Raw genomic sequence first — 18,101 nt, forward strand, 5'->3', positions numbered from 1 at the left:
CAGTGGTATCACTGTCCAACCAAATGTGAGTAGGGTAAAAGATTTTTTCGAGAATACTTGTACTTACGTCAATTTTATATTGATATGATTGTACCTGTTTTAAGAAAATAATAATTAGAACAAAGATTTTATTACTAAGAAAAAAATGGTTTATAGTGTTATGAATGAACCTTTTTAGACGGCACATATAGGATGTACTGAGAGTGTGTACCGAACTACTGGACACTTACTGTTCCAGGCCACACATTAATTTTGAACTGCTAGAAAAGTTTGCCTACTCTGTTTTTATGGTTGCAAAAATGTACTATTCCATCTTTCTCAAATGTTGCCAAATTTTCAAACAGGACAATGATTGCAGTGGAGTTTGCAGTTATATCGATGATTTTCTTTTATAACCTACCAAAATATGCTTTGGTTAGTGGCTGTAAACCTTATTTCTGTTTTACTCCCTAATTGTTCGAGGTAGAATTCAATCAACAATTCAAAAATTAAATACTTTTGGAAGTATGTTTACTGAGACGTTTGCTTTCTTTTGTTGTGAAGAAACTGGCACCAAACGTTGTTAAAGAATTTCTTGTATATCTTGTTTACCTGTTTTTCAAGCATGTAATCTGATTATCATTAACAATAGCTTGCCAGCTTTCTAATCCATAAAAAAATGCTTTCGGTCATTAGCCTACAAATGGGTTGTCTTTTGTCCATCGCCATTTGCCACAACTATCACTTTCACTGCATGTGGGATATTCTGTGATTTTTTTTTTTTTTTTTTGTTAACAAGCTGGATTAAATTAATATTTCGTCTGGCCGACAAGCAAATACACTGAATAAAAGGTACCAGTCCATTGATTACAACACTCATCAACAGCGAGTAATTTGTTTTCATGTGCATAAATCAGTTATTATTGAACGTCACGTTCTCATTTGAAATACGTTAGTATATAGCACAGAGTGTATTAAGAAGCACAATAACATCAGTTTTGTTCATTATGTCTACAGGTGCTGAACGGCGCATATACCTTATTCAACATGTTGTATCGCCTGAATAGCACAAAATGAGTTGAACGACGCTGGTAGCGATGTAACAGTTCGTGGATGGTTTTACTTCATCTGGAAATTTACCAGGGATGCACATACGTAATTCTTGCAAAACAAGGAAATTTATTTGTGTTTGCACTTAAAATATAGCTTAGCACAATTTATTTTTTGTTGTGATTTGTAAGAGTATGAAATATAGAAAATACATCATGTATAAAATAGCATTGTTATGACAATGTCAGCTGTGGAAGTTCTCTTTCTTGAAGGAGGAGTGTTTTAATTGATGGTTTATTAGATTACCTGAAATCCCGAGCGCCCCTGTTCAATATAAATGCAAGTTCGTCTCTCTTTTAATAATCTGGCTTAGATGTACCACTGTTATAAAGGCTGTAAGTAAAAATCCTTCAAGATGTTTGACCTCCTTACGGATCATAACTAGCGCTCTAGATCAGGGCCTGATTCCTCAATAAATTTTCACTGCTATTACAACTGAATTGAATCACTCTCTAACATATACAAGATGTATCATAATTCATGGTGCAAACGCATACAGTTGAAAGTAAAAGTCTCAGTAAACATAGGATCGAAAATGCATACCTTAATAGATACGAGCAATTTTTCGTCTTTGATACTGTGAAGCAAATCTCTCTACTGCATGTCCAGTAAAAATTTGCTCCAAAATGCATACCTTAAAAGTTATGAACAATTGTTCATTAGAAGAGATGTGTTTTCAAGTAGCGAAGATGAGCACATGCTCATAGCTCTTAAGGTATGCATTTTAAAGCTCATGTTTACTGGGCATTTTTTCTTGTTTTGGTCCACATTACCATTTCCCAAAATATGGGAAGCAAAGAGCTTGCAGTAGAAGAGATTTGCTTCACAGTTTCGAAGATGAAAAATTGCTCGTAGCTCTAAAAGTATGCATTTCCGACCCTATGTTTACTGACACTTTTCTGCTTCTAGTATCGTGTACTTTCAACTGTACGCGTTTACTCCATTAACTGCGATACACTCTGTATAGTAATGACACTCCTGCAAATTTTTGTTGTACACAGCAACAGCAGCGCTCTAAGCGGCCGAAAAGCTACACTTCAGAGTACAATATCGAGTGAGTGCCGATAAACTATCTTTACAATTGGGAGCATATTTAGTGCCATAAAAATTTAGTTACTAAAAGTTGACACAATATTTGACTCTCTAGTTTCCTAAAGACTGTGGGAGGTTCTGAACAGTATATTACAGGACAATTTATTATCTTCTAACATAGGGATATTTTCTGAAGTAACACTTCTTTTAAGAACAGAAAGTTACTAATAAGCAGCAGAAGACTGACCTTTTGAAGAAAGACCTCTTCCATTCTATCAGGATAACTTATTACCACTCACAAATGAATGGTGCTCCACCTATTCGCACTGCTTTTTACTAAAAGTAAGTTTTATCGGTACCTCTGTGATTTGTAGTTACTATTTCAAATGTGTTTCTACCTTCCTATAACCTAATACGTTTATGACTGTTCTTTAATTACTTTGGCTAGAAAGAGTTTCTGATTACTGTTTTAAACTGAAGGATGCCAGTTCAATAACTAAACATGCAACACTGAAGTAACACTGTTTGTTCTTACTTCTTAGTAACACTTCATTTCCTTTAGGCAAGGTCCACACTTACCCAGAGCATTACATACAAGAAAAATACTATGTTTTTAAGACTGGTATAAGGTAAGTAGAATGACAGTGTAACTTTGTACCAGTTTAAAACTGACATTATACTCCAAAAGGCATAATTAGCATATATTTTCTCATTTCCAAGCACTCGATAAATGCAGACGAAAATGTTACAGTGTTCGTTGTGATATGTAAATATCTTGTGCCCAGTAATTCCAAAAAATGGATAAATTGCTACAAAGTTTCTCAAGTTGACTGCATATTAACTCAACAGCATGAAGTTTTTTTCCCTACTCTTATATTAAAAATAGTAAATGTGGAAAGTAAAAAACTTGGAATGAATGCAATATCTACATTGTTTAGTGTATCAAATAAGCCACAACGACCCAGCTGTAGGGAAAACCACGCATGAGTGATAATAAAACGTCAAATGCAAAGAAAACGCGGAAAAAACCGGTTCCACAATTCTTGCTACTTCTGATCCACAGACGGCAAGAATCTTCAACACAATTGTTCTTGAAGCAAAAGTAATTTGTATACAATTTATAAAATATATTCACGGACTAGAAAGTTGAATGAAGTGTAATAATGCGCTAATCACTAGACTTCATACAAAACTGTTATGTGTCAAGGGAAGTGTCTGTCATAATGACTCAATGGTCGCAGGTTCGAATCCTGCCTCGGGCATGGATGTGTGTGATGTCTTTAGATTTGTTAGGTTTAAGTAGTTCTAAGTTCTAGGGGACTGATGACTTCAGAAGTGAAGCCCCGTAGTGCTCAGAGCCAATTGAACCATTTGTCATAATGATGTAACAGAAATAGATGCTTCTCAGTCACGAAATATGTGTTTATATTCCTTTGCTTTCAGTGAGTAAGTTGCAATTATACATATATTCGAAAGAATTTCTTCATGAATAATTTGTAGTTGTCAGTTAACCAGTCAAATTTGAATATTTTTACATTTATTCCACAGTCATTCATGTCTTGTCATAACATATTAACACTTGGAAGGCAAACATGTAATGCTAGATTGTTGATTACGTGCAAAAATAATTCAAACAGAACATTAGCGTTACGGGTTAGTTTCTTACCGCTAGGAGCGCTAGTGTCACATAGTAACAACTTCCACATCTGTGAGTCTCGCAGCTGTATAATTATGATATTCTGTGATTGAACTGACAAGTCCATGGAGTAATTATGCCTTTTAGTGTCGCACGTCTATCTGAAATGTGCGCTTTAGGCAAATAATTAGCGAAAATAAAAGGAGCTTATTCACATTCCATTTCTTTCTTTGAATCAAACCACTGACCACTGACAGCGAAACGTAAAATTTCCTGTTAAATACATGACAGACAATGAAAGTCGTACAACTAAACTGCCTACCAGTTCGATTTTTAATCAGTAATAACTGCAATAGTCCGGACGTGGCGTAACCTTAAGAACGCCAGTCCAGAATAAAAGCAATGTAACGACTATTTTTCGTTGCCACATTAGTATCTATTTTTCATAAAACAATGGCTGGTTGTTGAAGTAGTGCCCCTTTCCTTTGGGAATGGTTCCGCAGTTCCTTCGCATCCACATCAGTTCCGAGTACTCGACGACCTGGACACGAAGCTCCATGGCGTCTAGGACATTCTGTCAGGCGTAACATGCCACAGACTTTTACACATACATTTTTAAAAAACTATTTTTCCTCTTGCCATCATTCCCTCGTCAGTCAGCAGTTGCTTAATTCCACTATATTCACTTTATCATTGTAATTTAATACCAGGAGTAAAAACAATACATTGTTACCTGTTTTTTATGAACGTTTCATCCAGCACTCGTGTGGGCAGCATGTAACCTTTCGCAGCAAATGTAGAATGGGTCCATCATGCAACTGGGAACAATGATTAACTACAGAATATTATTAAAAAATATCTCCAAAACTTTTAGCGTTCCATTAATTGAAATTAGAGAGATTTTTACACTTACATCCATCCATGCGCTGATGCATGTCTGCCAAAAGTAGAATAGTTGTTTCACCACATCTGAAAGACGAAAGTTTGTAGTCAATGAAGAGTGTGGGTAATACTGGTACTTTCAATATCGTGCCTGCTGAAACGTGGGTTCTATTATTGCTAATCCAAAATATGTACATTATAGTAAAGGAAGTCCAAATACTACTTTGCATAACGTGAGATGGGAACAATTTAAGAGCAGACAACTTTGAGAAATAAATTCGATACTACACATAAAATTTTTAATAAAGTTGCCTTTTCAGTTGTTCTTAATGTGAGCTGTGTATATCTTCGCATAATATGTCTCATCTCTAAAACTAGTAATGATACTGAAGACGTCGGAGTCGAGGCTTGTCAGTGAAGGTATTGCACCTGTATGAACTGAAGTTTCATATAGATTAAATATGTCCCTTGTTCAGAATTATATCAAAAACATCTCGGCAGAAATTAAGCAAAAACTGCAAGAGTTTGTTGACTTCCACCTATGTCACTACACTAGCGAAGTTTCAAGAAATGTAGCAGCGTAAATACGATGCGGCAGAAAGAACAAAAGGAAATGGTGAAAGGATTAAGTTAAAAACCGTTTAGTTTTTCAGAGTAAATTTTGGGATAATGTTATACGTGAATAAATGCGTTAATTGTATCAAACCATCAGTAGACGTATCAATCAACCTTTCAAAGTACTTCAGTGACGTTATTAACCAATCTGCATATTGAAAGTCCCATGAAGCATATTAGATGTACTTCGGTGCGGGTGGGAGCCTATATCATTTACTAGAAAGCAAAGAGTCAAGGGGGGCATCTCCAGCAATAAGGCATGCACCCATTGACTGACTGGAGACACAACTTGAATGTTTTTGCATGATATCTGACTTCCACTATTCGTGTTATCTACAAATAGGGAAACCACTGTATTATATTATCCAATGATTAAGATACTGATATTTCTTGAGTGACATATTTATTTATTAAATAACTTACAAAAGATAAATGTGTCCAATCGAAAATTTTGGGCTGCCTCTAGAACTGCTTTGGTGAAAAAAGCTGTCCTCTGTCCTTTTGTAGTAATAAAACTTTTTATGTTGCTTGGAAGGTGTATCATACGTAAGTCATGACGATTCGATTGGTTACCAAGGTTTGTGTCCATGGGATGATTTACAAATGAATTTCACGCCGTTCAAAAAAAAAAAAAGATGGTTTAAATGGAAATGGCTCTGAGCACTATTGGACTTCACTTCTGAGGTCATCAGTCCCCTAGACTAAGAACTACTCAAACCTAACTAACCTAAGGAGACCACACACATCCATGCCCGAGGCAGGATTCGAACCTGCGACCGTAGCAGCAGCGCGTTTCCAGACTGAAGCGCCTAGAACCGTTTGGCCACTCCGGCCAGCAGTTTCACGTTGTGCCAACCTTTTTTTTTTCTCCTATTACACAAATGTATAGAAGATCAAAGGTCTTTGCGTCGACAGCTGTATAGAAGTAATATGTCAGGTTAGATGATTCTCCATCCAGTCCAGATAACGACAGCTTTAGAAGACACAGAAGTATCAGTGTTAGGTCCAAAGAGCGCAAGTGTTTAACTTCTGGATCATGCGCAACAAAGTGCTAAGATTGAAATGATCCTAAAAGGCGGTGAAGCTCACATAATAATAGGAACAGAAAGCTAGTTCAATGTGAAGTTAACAACAATGTGATTTTTTTGGGGAAACTGAACCGTACACGGAAATAATAGACTAATAGGAAGTGAAGTTGATGTATTTATCGTAATAAACAGGAAACTCTTATCCATCTAGACAAAAGCTGGATCTATATGAGGGATTGTTTTGGCAAGATTCATTGTCTGTCCACCACCAGACTAACCTCCTGATGTCTAATATCTAGTATCTAATGTCATATCTAATATATTTTATATCTGCTAAAACTAATGTATTTGCTCTACTGGCAACATCAAACAGTTGCGACCTATTTGAGGACGTCCACATCAAAATTGGTATCAGTGACATTGAGGCAGTTGTAACAACAATGATTACCAGTGAACAATTGACAACTAAATCAATTTGAAAGATTCATATGTTCACACAACTAAGAAGTTGTGTCCTATCTCAATGGCGAACTTGAAACATTTAGCTAAGGATATCAATATGTGGAGGAACTTTTGCTCAAGTTTAAAAGAACGGTTGACTATGTAGTGGATAGATGTATATACGGTAGAACAGTTCATGAGGGGAGAGACACTCCATGACTTACAATGTGAAGGAACTTCAACAAAAAAAGACGCTACCGCAGAACAGGCGTAAAACAAAGCATAGAGCTATAGATAGACAAATAGATAGATAAATAGATAGATAGATACTGAACGAAACGCGTTTGGCTGTCATGAGAGTGATGCGTGAGGTCTTCAGTGACTACCGAACTAGAATACTGTCAAAACATCTCTCACAAAACTCAAAGAAATTCTAGTCGTGTCTAAAGGCTGTTAGTGACACCAAATATAATGTCCAGTCACTCACGGACGAGACGGGAACTGAAACTGAGGAGCAGGAATGCTTAGCTCCGTTTTCAAATGTTCCTTTCTGAAGGAAAACCTAGGAGTATTGCACCAGTTTAAATCTTATATCACTGGAAACATGAGTGAAATACACTGACGAAAAAGAATCACACCACCAAGAAAGAGTTGTGCGACATGAAAGAAAGTTGGTAGGCGTGTTTCTACATCTGGGAGATAACATCTATTCCAATTTCGCACCATTCTCGTTATTGTTATTGTTGCACTAGTAGCGCCACTATGCGGACACAAATCAGGTTTGCCTTAAAGCACGTCGTAACGATAGTGGGCGTCAGTTGCCTTAGAGACTGGAAATGGTGAGTTGATGTTAGGCAAGAATGCCTTTAAGACGGCAAAAGCAGCATTATCAACTCTTCACTGAGTTTGAACGAGTCATGTAATAGGGCTACGAAAAGCTGGATGCTACTTGTGTGATATCGCAGAAAGACGTGGCAGGAAGGTAAGCCACTATACATGATTGCTGACAGCGGTGGTCACCAGAAAGTAAGGTTGCAAGACGACTATGCTATGTATGGTCACGCGGCACTACACCGAGAGGGAAGACCACAGTGTTCGGCGTATGGCTCTGGCGCATCGTACTGCATTTGCAGCAGCAATCTATGGCACCACAGTGACACATCTAACTGTTACAAATTGTTTGCTTGAAGGACAGCCCCAAGCCAGACGCCCTGTAGCGGGCATTTCACTGACCTCCAGACCATCGCCATTTGCGACATCAGCAGCGTTAAGCGGAGCTCGCTGGAGGAGGGAGGAGGGGGCGAGGGCTTTTGGTCAGAGTAGAGGTGTGTTGTGTTTCCTGATGAAAGCTGGTTCTGCCTCTGTGCAAGTGACAGCCGTTTGGAGGACAGAAGGAGGCCAGGTGAGGGCCTGCTACCAACCTGTCTGCGTTCCAGGCACCCTGTATCTGTACTTAGAGTTGTGGTGTGGTCTGGGGTGCGATTTCGTATGGCAATAGGAGCACTCTCGTTGTTACCCTACGCACTATAACTGCAAATTTGTACGTCAAGCTGGTAATTCGACCTGTTGTGCTGCCATTCATGAACAACATTCCAGGCGGGTTTTTTTTCCAACAGGGTAATGGTTGGTTGGTTTGTGGGGTTGAAGGGACCAGACTGCAAAGGTCATCGGTCCCAACAGGGTAATGCTCGCTCACATACCGCTGTCGTAGCCAACATGCTCTACAGAATGTCGTAGTGTGGTCTTGGCCTGCTCGATCTGCATACTGTATCTGTCTACAGTTGAACACATATGGTACATCACCGGACAACTCTAACGTCATGCACTACCAGCATTGACGGCTCCGTTTTGACAGACCAAGTGCAAGAGACATCTTACTCCATCCCACAAACTAACATCAGGCACCTGTACAAGATTCTTGCCGTTACACCGATTATTAATGTACCATCGTTCAACATTTGCAATGGCTTTTATCGCACTTACATTGACCTGTGTTAGTCAGTTATGTAACACATACAAATGTATTTTCGAATTTTCAGTACTTTACATTAATTATTTTTTGGTTTTTCATTTTTTTACTGTCTGTGTTGATACTAGTGCCATTGGATGAAATCGTTAAAACTGAGCTTGGCTCTAGCAGTCAATGAAATCCCCAGCAGTTTAGTTATCTCTTCTTCTAACTACTATCTCCTCCCATGAACCACGGACTTGCCTTCGGTGGACTGGCTTGCTTGCCTCAGCGAGACAAATAACTATATCGTAGGTGACGCCACAATGGAGAGTATCGGTTGAGAGGCCAGACAAGCATGTGGCTCCTGAAGAGAGGCAGCAGAGTTTTCAGTAGTGGTAGAGGCAACAGGCTTAATGACTTATCTGACCTTGTAACATCGACCGAAACGCATTTGCTGTGCAGGTACTATGAACGTCTGAAAACAAGGGAAAGCTACCGCCATAGCTGTTTTCGACTGCATGCACCCCTACTGAATGCTTGCGTCCTCTTGGGTAGGATATGTCGGAGGTTTAATAGTCCGCCATTAGGATGTCTGGTCGAGGACTACTCACGAGGATGTCGTCATCATGAGAAACAAAACTGGCGTTCTACGGATTGGAGGGTGAGTGTTACATACCTTAATAGGGCAGGTAGGCTAGAAAATGTTTAAAGCGAAATGGGTAGGTTGAAGCTAAATAGAGTGGAAATTAGTGAAGTTTGGTGGCAGGAGGAACAGGACTTCTAGTGGGCTTAAAAGCGTACAAGACACTAGGAATGTGGGTAAGCTCAACTAGCTCTGCAAATGATGATAAGATTGAAGAAATGTTCGATGAGATAAAGAAATGATTCAGGTAGTTAAGGTAGACGAAGATTTAATTTTGATGTTGGGCTGGAATTCGCTCTAATCAATTCAAATGCAGAAAGAATCACCATGACATATTCATAAGTAGAAAAGACTGACCAAACCATGTTTGAGCATGTGTTCAGTGGAGTAATAGAATTTCATAGGAAACCTGTACTACATAATTAGTATCCATGGGAACAAGATAGTTACATCCATTGTAGTTGTCATATGCACGCAACGCTGATCTGTCAAGTTACTGGTTCGCTATCTTGCTCCGAACGGACCGTGATTGACCCTTTTTTCCTTATTGCAGTTTTGAGATTATGCTCAGTACAGAGTTGACATATGAAGGACTGATAGCCTTACCAGTAACGAAAAGCCATAATTGTCTTCGTCCAACTTGAACCATGTAACAAAATACTTAATGTGGGTCTTCCTGTTGAGAAATACTTAGTCTGTGTGGCAAGAGGTTCCGCTGATGGTTTGTAGTTAGTCTGGTTTTGTGTGATTAATCATTGCAGTTCAACTTCATTTACTTCAACAAAATTTAGTCAGATAACCATGTAATTTACTGTACTTTTCGTTGTGGACGGAACATTTCTATCGACAAACTTGTGTCAGAGGCCATGGTGTTCACCCAGCACATGTACTTTGCGCCTCACGTCGTATGGGCATGCATGTGTTAATTGTACTGGCAGTTATGAAGTGCTTGGAGCTTACCTTACATTGGAAGACCTGGTACGCCATGTGACGGTGTGAGGTTTGTGGACTGGAGACTCACTGGAAGTACAGAATTCGTTGTGAATTTGCAAACGCTCTTCAATTTGATATAATGAATCACTCACCAAATAACTTGTAAAACCGTTTTCACCATACGACAGAGGCAGATAAACTCCAGTAATGTGGCTAATACGAACTGTGTACATTGGCTGTTTCGACGGAGTGGTCGCGCTATTTATCCAGCCGCTGACACACGTTAATCAGAAAAGTTACTGCGAGAAGTGAACCGTTAAGTCATATCTCAATTAGGAACAAGAAATACGCCATAAATACGCTGAACTGTCTGTGTTCCTCTCGTAACGTCAATGGTGTAAAAAGTAGTACACAGACTGGTTTGTTTCTTGACAAACTGTTTGCCGGCCGGTGTGGCCGAGCGGTTCAAGGCGCTACAATCTGGAACCGGGCGACCACTACGGTCGCAGGTTCGAATCCTGCCTCGGGCATCGATGTGTATGATGTCCTTAGGTTAGTTAGGTTTAAGTAGTTCTAAGTTCTAGGGGACTTATGACATCAGATGTTAAGTCCCATAGTGCTCAGAGCCATTTGAACCATTTTTGACAAATTGTTTGCTTAGTTCCATCTTGGGTTCAACTTGGGCAGACGTCTGGTTGATGATTTTTCTAACGTTTCGACAGTAAGAGTGGCTGGCTTTATTAAAGCTTCACATTCCAGTGCTGGTGGCAGACTTGAGTTCGGAGCTGTTTAGATCAGGGATGTTGTAAGGAGTGTGTCAGAACTCTCCGTTACATAAAACAATATATCCAACTTAACGCAGTTCTTTGCATTGTGTAAGCACTCGGATATCGATGGTAACAATCTGAGGATGAAACATGGGAGCGCGATTCTAAGCAGTGTTGTGAGACGGGGTCTGTCTGCGAGACTGGCGGTAGTAGTGTCGGTCGAGAGCTGTGCAGCTGCAGCAGCAGCGGCTAAAGCTTATTGTTACTAAGAATGAATTTAATAAAAAGGAGTTGGCTTGGGTTCTGTTAATTACTAAATAACTTTTGAGAAGGGATTTCATTAATTAAGTCTATTTAAAACTTCATAATAATCACGAACAACTATTAATAATGACAATGTGTCATTAATGACTGAGTGTCAGATTGACAAATTATTTAAATTTCAAATTTACATTACCAAATACTAACCACAGCATATTGTTTAGATGTGGGGAATAATCATCATTATTTGGAGGATACGGAGCCTTCTTTCACTGACAAGCAAAACATGGGATTATTGCAAACTCGGAATAACACTCACGAGCCTAGCACTGCCATTGCTTCTGCGCTATGCTTGCGAATTTTACCTTGAATTCCATCTTCAAGCGCAGTTAAGTCATCTAAATCCCTCCTGGCTATTTAAATGAAATCAGGCTTTGAGTGTGGTAAGCCTTGCTATCACCAACGTGCTGGCAGCGTGACACATCTTCTGTCTCTGAGCTCTCGACCGACACTACTTTTCCACTCTCGCAGACAGAACTCGTCTCACAACAGTGCTTATAATCGCGCTTTCATATTTCGCCCCCAGATTGTTACTATCGATATCTGAGTGCTTATACAATGCAAGGAATAGGGTTAAGTGAGTTAAGTTGGATATATATTGTTTTATGTAACGGAGAGTTCTTACACACTCCTTACAACGTCCATCCTCTTAGCTTACCTGGGCACACTGGAAGATGACCAGTAGTTGTGAGCCACACGTAATATACTTAACATTAACAATAATTACTGGAGAAAAAGGGTGTGGGAGGGGGCGACGGTCGGAGGTGTATAGTTAACTCTTTTAAGTAATTTAGAATATATTATGATTCTTTATTCAACAAAATCAAGACAGAGTTTATTTGAAGTTTTATACATGTGAGTTCATTAATAATTTTATACAAAATTAATGTGACATTTGACTTTGAATATGGGAAAGTAATGTATCAGTGTTAGGTTCGGTCTAAGAGGATGCTATTTTCAGAGTGTTCTCGACAAGTGCGTCTGAGATTTTCGTACTATTTCTGCTGATCGTGTGCTTTATTGTTGAAAATAACCGTTCACAAACGTATGTGCTTCCAAACAAGAATGACAAATGTAACTCATGACTGGCGTAGCAAGGGACATTTTTTCTATGGTAGGTATGACTTTAGAAAGTCGAGCAAAGACATATGATCAATTTTTTATTTTAGCTGCATGCCAGACTGCAACTCTATGCATTATATCCGAAACACTTCTGCCGACGTATCTACATTGTTTGTAAAAGGTATCAATAAATATAAAAAAATTATTATTTTTTCAGAAATCCTGGAATCGATGTTCAGATGCTTGCTTAAAATGGTATTGTATGGTTGTGTATGTCATCCTGCCCTTAGTATTATGTTTCAATTGATCAGCAAGAACTTCATCTGCATGGAACTATATCACCTACAAGACGTCATTTTTCTAGATCTAAACAAATATTCACGAACGTTGTATGATCCTTTTAACTATAAAACCAACCAAAAACGAGTGAATGTTATCCCTATTACATTCAAGTGTGTGAATACACTGTTTTCATAATGTTACCCATTTTCAGTAGTCATCTTTCATGTGTGATGTTTCAATTGATCAGCAAGAACTTCATCTGCATGGAACTATATCACCTACAAGACGTCATTTTTCTAGATCCAAACAAAAATTCACGAACGTTGTATGATCCTTTTAACTATAAAACCAACCAAAAACGAGTGAATGATATCCCTATTACATTCAAGTGTGTGAATACACTGTTTTCATAATGTTACTCATTTTCAGAAGTCATCTTTCATGTGTGATGTCAGCGATAGTACGTTACACTGTCTCAGCGGCAAACATTTTCGAGATAATTTGTGAAAAAATGTTATCTGCAATGTTTATTCTTCATTAGAAGAAGAATGTGACAGTATTTAATCAGTAAAATTGAATGTAACTAGGATCAGAACTTAGCGCACTCTACTTGCTAACATGTACGGTGCAAAGGAAAGTAGCTGCAGATATTCTTACAAACGACTCCCTATATATGTTATACTTTAAAACGTAGGAAATGTTACTATGGATTGAACCTACCATCGCTTGTATCAGAAGATATCAGAAGGTAAATTGACATGTGACAAATGGTAGCTGAACACGAAATGAAGACGAGTGCCTAATATGCCATCGGTAAATATTGACACTATTGCTCTTTTCTTCGCTATAGTTCAAGCCGATCAACTCAGAAACGTAAAAATAGTAGCCTACAGGGGCCGGAGAAACTATTGTGAATGTGTCAACACCATTAGAATCGATTGCTTGTAGGAAATAAACTAATAACATAATCTGAGACCAGTATCTTTAAAGGGTTAATTAAATCGCGCGTCATGAGTCAGAATATCAGATGCCACGGCCTCTTCCTATACATCTATAAGCGAATTTCATCTTTATCAAATAAATACTGTTCGACCGCTGTGAAATTAACATTGTTCGTATTTTCATACAGTGCTTATTTTTAATACCGTAGTTTTTTCATTGCCTGTAAAAATGTACCTCTTATGATAGAAACGACCGCAGCATAATGGATAATAACAATTTATTGTGTTTACTGCCGTTTTAACGGACGTTTGAAGCCACGTAAATTGCATTTTATTGAGTAATCACCTGTTTCATCTCGTTTGCGACATGTTTTGATCAAATCAGATAATATTTTATATTCTACGTATGCTTGTGAATTGAAAATCACAACACAACAGAGCTGAATATGGTTGGATCAACAGACAGAAGAAAGTAATTGCGTTTGTATACATATGGACAAGTATTAGAAAACGGAAATATTACGGACGATTATATGTTATTGCAGAACAGACAATGAATTTTCCGCTGCTGTGTTCAGCTTCTCTCCCAGCTAATTTCAGAGTAATGATAGTGAATATTTAAAGAGCTGACAAAATATTATCAGTAGTTAACATATATTTAGTAAACATCTGCAATCCTGTCTCATATTTCAGTTACTGTTATTAATTAATATAACACACTAATTTATATAGGTTACCAGGTAATAGTAAGATTGGAAGTGGGAAGTATGGTAAATGGCCATGGCGGGAAAAGTGACCACTGCATATTTTTTCCCTGAATAGCACTGTTCCTTGTCGAGAAGTGGTCAACTCGTTTAATATATAGTATGTCCCCATTGTTGTCAGTGAAATTGGCAAAGGAAGCTTGATTCGTTGTTTTTTAGCAGAAACTTTCTGGTTTCTGAGTCTTCTGATTCATTTACATTATTCTAGTTACCTTATGCAGACTAATATTTGTTTTTACAATATCAGTATTTAAACAACTTTTTTTTCCTACAGATATACACTGAAGCGCCAAAGAGACAGGTAAAGATATACAGACATGTACAGAGGCATAAAATGGCACCGCGGTCGGCAACTTATGTATAAGACAACAAGTATCTGGTGCCGTTGTTAGATTGGTAACTGCTGCTACCATGGCAAGTTATCAAGCCTTAAATGAGTTTCAACGTCGTGTTACAATCGGCGCACTAGTTATCGGACACAGCATCCTCGAGGTAGCGATGAAGTGGGGATTTTCCCGCACGACCACATCACAAGTGTACAGTGAATATGAGGAGTATATTAAAAGATCAAATATCCGACACCGCTGCGTCCGGAAAAAGATCCTGTTCAAATGGTTCAAATGGCTCTGAGCACTATGGGACTCAACTGCTGAGGTCATTAGTCCCCTAGAACTTAGAACTAGTTAAACCTAACTAACCTAAAGACATCACAAACATCCATGCCCGACGCAGGATTCGAACCTGCGACCGTAGCGGTCTTGCGGTTCCAGACTGCAGCGCCTTTAACCGCACGGCCAAGATCCTGTAAGGACGGGACCAACGACGACTGAAGACAATCGTGCAACGTGACAGAAAGACAACCCTTCGGCAAACAGCTGTAGATTTCAGTGCTGGGACGTCAACAAGTGTCAGCGTGCGAAACATTCAACGAAAAATCATCGAGGTGAGCTTTCGGCACCGAAGGCCCACTAGTGCACCGTTGATGACTGCACGACACTAAGCTTTACGCCTTGCCTTGGCCCGTAAACACCGACACTGGGCTGTTGATGACTGGAAACATGTGTGGTAGGACGAGTATCGTTTCAAATTGTATCGATCGGATGGACATGTACTGCTATGGAGACACCCTCATCAATCCGTGGATCCTGTTTGTCATCAGGGAGCTGTTCAAGCTGGTGGAGGCTCTGTAATGGAATGGCGCATGTGCAGTTGGAGTGAGATGGGAACCCTGATACGTCTACATACGAATCTGACAGGTGACACGTACGTATGTATCCCGTCTGATAACCTGCGTCTATTCGTGTCCATTGTGCATACCGACAGACTTGGGCAATTCCAGCAGGTTAATGTAACGCGACACTCCACACATACAGAATTGCTACAGGGTGGCTCAGAGGTCACTCTTCTGGGTTTAAACATTTCCGCTGGCCACCAAACTCCCCAGACATGAATATTATTAAGCATATCTGGATGTCTTGCAACGTGCTATTCAGAAGAGATCACCACCCACTCGTACATCAGTCGGGTCCATGCACGTCGTGTAGCGGCGGGGCACTTCAGCGTGCTCGGGGGCCCTACACGATGTTAGACAGGTCTATCACTTTCTTTGGCACTTCAGTGAAGTTCCTCGTTATATAGTCTAGGTTGATAGATTCTTCTGTGGAGCAGTAAATTGTAATTCATTCACATCGTTCTTGTTATCTCACTAGTAAGCAGAATAATACTTTTTTTACAATGTCAATATTTGAACAACATTTTTCCTACAAATATAGTTCCTTGTTATATGATTCATTTTGACAGTTTCTTCTGTGGATCAGTAATGGCTTCCGATCGACAAAAGTGTCCACAGTACTAGTTGGAGGATGTCATAAACTTATTCACCCCAATAAGAGTTACTTACTTCCGAAAAAACACACAGAATAGACCAGATAAAACTTATTTATAGAGTCTTTTATATACAACGTTATCTCCTTTTCTTCTGTTCCTTTGTCACAAATTTGAATTAATTAAGTTATTTTATTTATAACCAACTCAGTTATGTTGTATTTGGACTTCAGTCACAAAGGGTACAGGCAGAACACAGGAAGAACTAGATACAGGAACCATCGGTATAACACTTGTAAAGTGTCGTAACTGTGTTGGGAAAGCACCAGAGCTCCAAGCGCTAATAGAAAGCACTCATACTAAAATAGTTATAGGCACTGAAAGTTGGCTAAAGCCGGATATAAGCTCAGCCAAAATTTTTGCGAAGAACCTAGCGGTGTTCCGAAAGGATACTGCAGTAGATACTTCCTGTGAGGTAGTATGGGCAGAGGACATTGTTGACAATCGGCATAAAATAATAATCCGACCCTTTTACCGACCTCCCAATTAAGATGATACAGTTGCTGAAAGGTTCAAAGAAAACTTGAGTTTGATTTCAAACACGTACCCGACCCATACGATTATAGTTGGAGGTGACTTTAATTTACCCTCGATATGTTGGAAAAAATATATTTTTGATTCCGGAGGTACACATAAAATATCATCCGAAGCTGTGCTAAACGCATTCTCTGAAAATTATTTCGAGCGGTTAGTTCATGAGACCCCGCGAATAGTAAAAGGTTGTGAAAACACACTTAACCTCTTAGCAACAAATAATCCCGAGTTAATGACGAGCATCAAAACCGATGCATGGATTAGTGAACACAGGGTTGTCGTAACGACAGTGAATATTGTAACCCCTATATCTTCCAAACATAGACGAAAAATACACCTATTCAAAAAAAAACAGATAAAAATTCACTTGATGCCTACCTCAGAGACAATCTCCATTCATTCCAAATTTGTAAGTGTAGACCTGATGTGCATTGAATTCAAAGAAATTGTATCGGCAGCAGTTGAGAGATTTATACCAAATAAATTAAGAAACGACGGGGCCGATCCTTCTTGGTACACAAAACGGGTCAGAACACTGTTCCAGTAACAACGAAACAAACATGCCAAATTTCAACCGACGCAAAATCCCCAAGATCGGCGATCTTTTACAAAAGCTCGAAATGTAGCGCGGACTACAATTTGACATGGTTATAACGGTTTCCACAGCGAAACTTTGTCTCGAAACCTGGCAGAAAATCCAAAGAGATTCTGGTCGTATGTGAAGTATGTTAGCGGCAAGAAACAATCAATGCTTTCTCTGCGCGATAGCAATAGAGATACTATCGAAGACAGTGCTGCCAGAGCAGAGTTACTAAACACAGACTTCCGAAATACCTTCACAAAAGAAGACGAATTAAATATTCCAGCATTCGAATCAAGAACAGCTGCAACCAAGAGTAACGTAGAAGTAAATATCCTCAGAGTAGTGAAACAACTTAAATCACTTAATAAAAGCAAGTTTTCTGGTCCAGACAGTATGCCAATTTGGTTCCTTTCAGAGTATGCTGACTATTAGCTCCATATCTAACAATCATATACAACTCCTTCGCTCGACGAAAGGTCCTTACCCAAAGACTGGAAAGTTGCACAGGTCACACCAATAGTCAAGAAAGGTAGTAGGAGTAATCCACTCAATTACGAGCTCATATCGTTAACGTCGATATGCAACAGCATTTTGGTACATCATGAATTGCTTCGAAGAAAACGGTCTATTGACACACAGTCAACATGGATTTAGAAAATATCGCTCTTATGAAACACAACCAGCTTTCCATTCGCATAAAGTATTGAGTGCCA

The 18,101-nt window shown here is 39.0% G+C and overlaps 1 protein-coding gene across 1 annotated transcript in view; it reads left to right on the forward strand.

The window, feature by feature from the left end:
- LOC126417731 (odorant receptor coreceptor-like) overlaps positions 1 to 1,076 on the forward strand; it is an 89,740-nt gene extending 88,664 nt beyond the window's left edge. The window contains exon 6 of the mRNA XM_050085144.1: positions 997 to 1,076. Coding sequence (XP_049941101.1) covers positions 997 to 1,056 — 60 coding nt within the window. The 3' untranslated portion in view covers positions 1,057 to 1,076. The remainder of the gene's footprint in view (positions 1 to 996) is intronic.
- Positions 1,077 to 18,101: the final 17,025 nt, after the last annotated feature.

Source organism: Schistocerca serialis, chromosome 1 (assembly GCF_023864345.2).
Source record: "Schistocerca serialis cubense isolate TAMUIC-IGC-003099 chromosome 1, iqSchSeri2.2, whole genome shotgun sequence".
Taxonomy (NCBI): Eukaryota; Metazoa; Arthropoda; class Insecta; order Orthoptera; family Acrididae; genus Schistocerca; species Schistocerca serialis.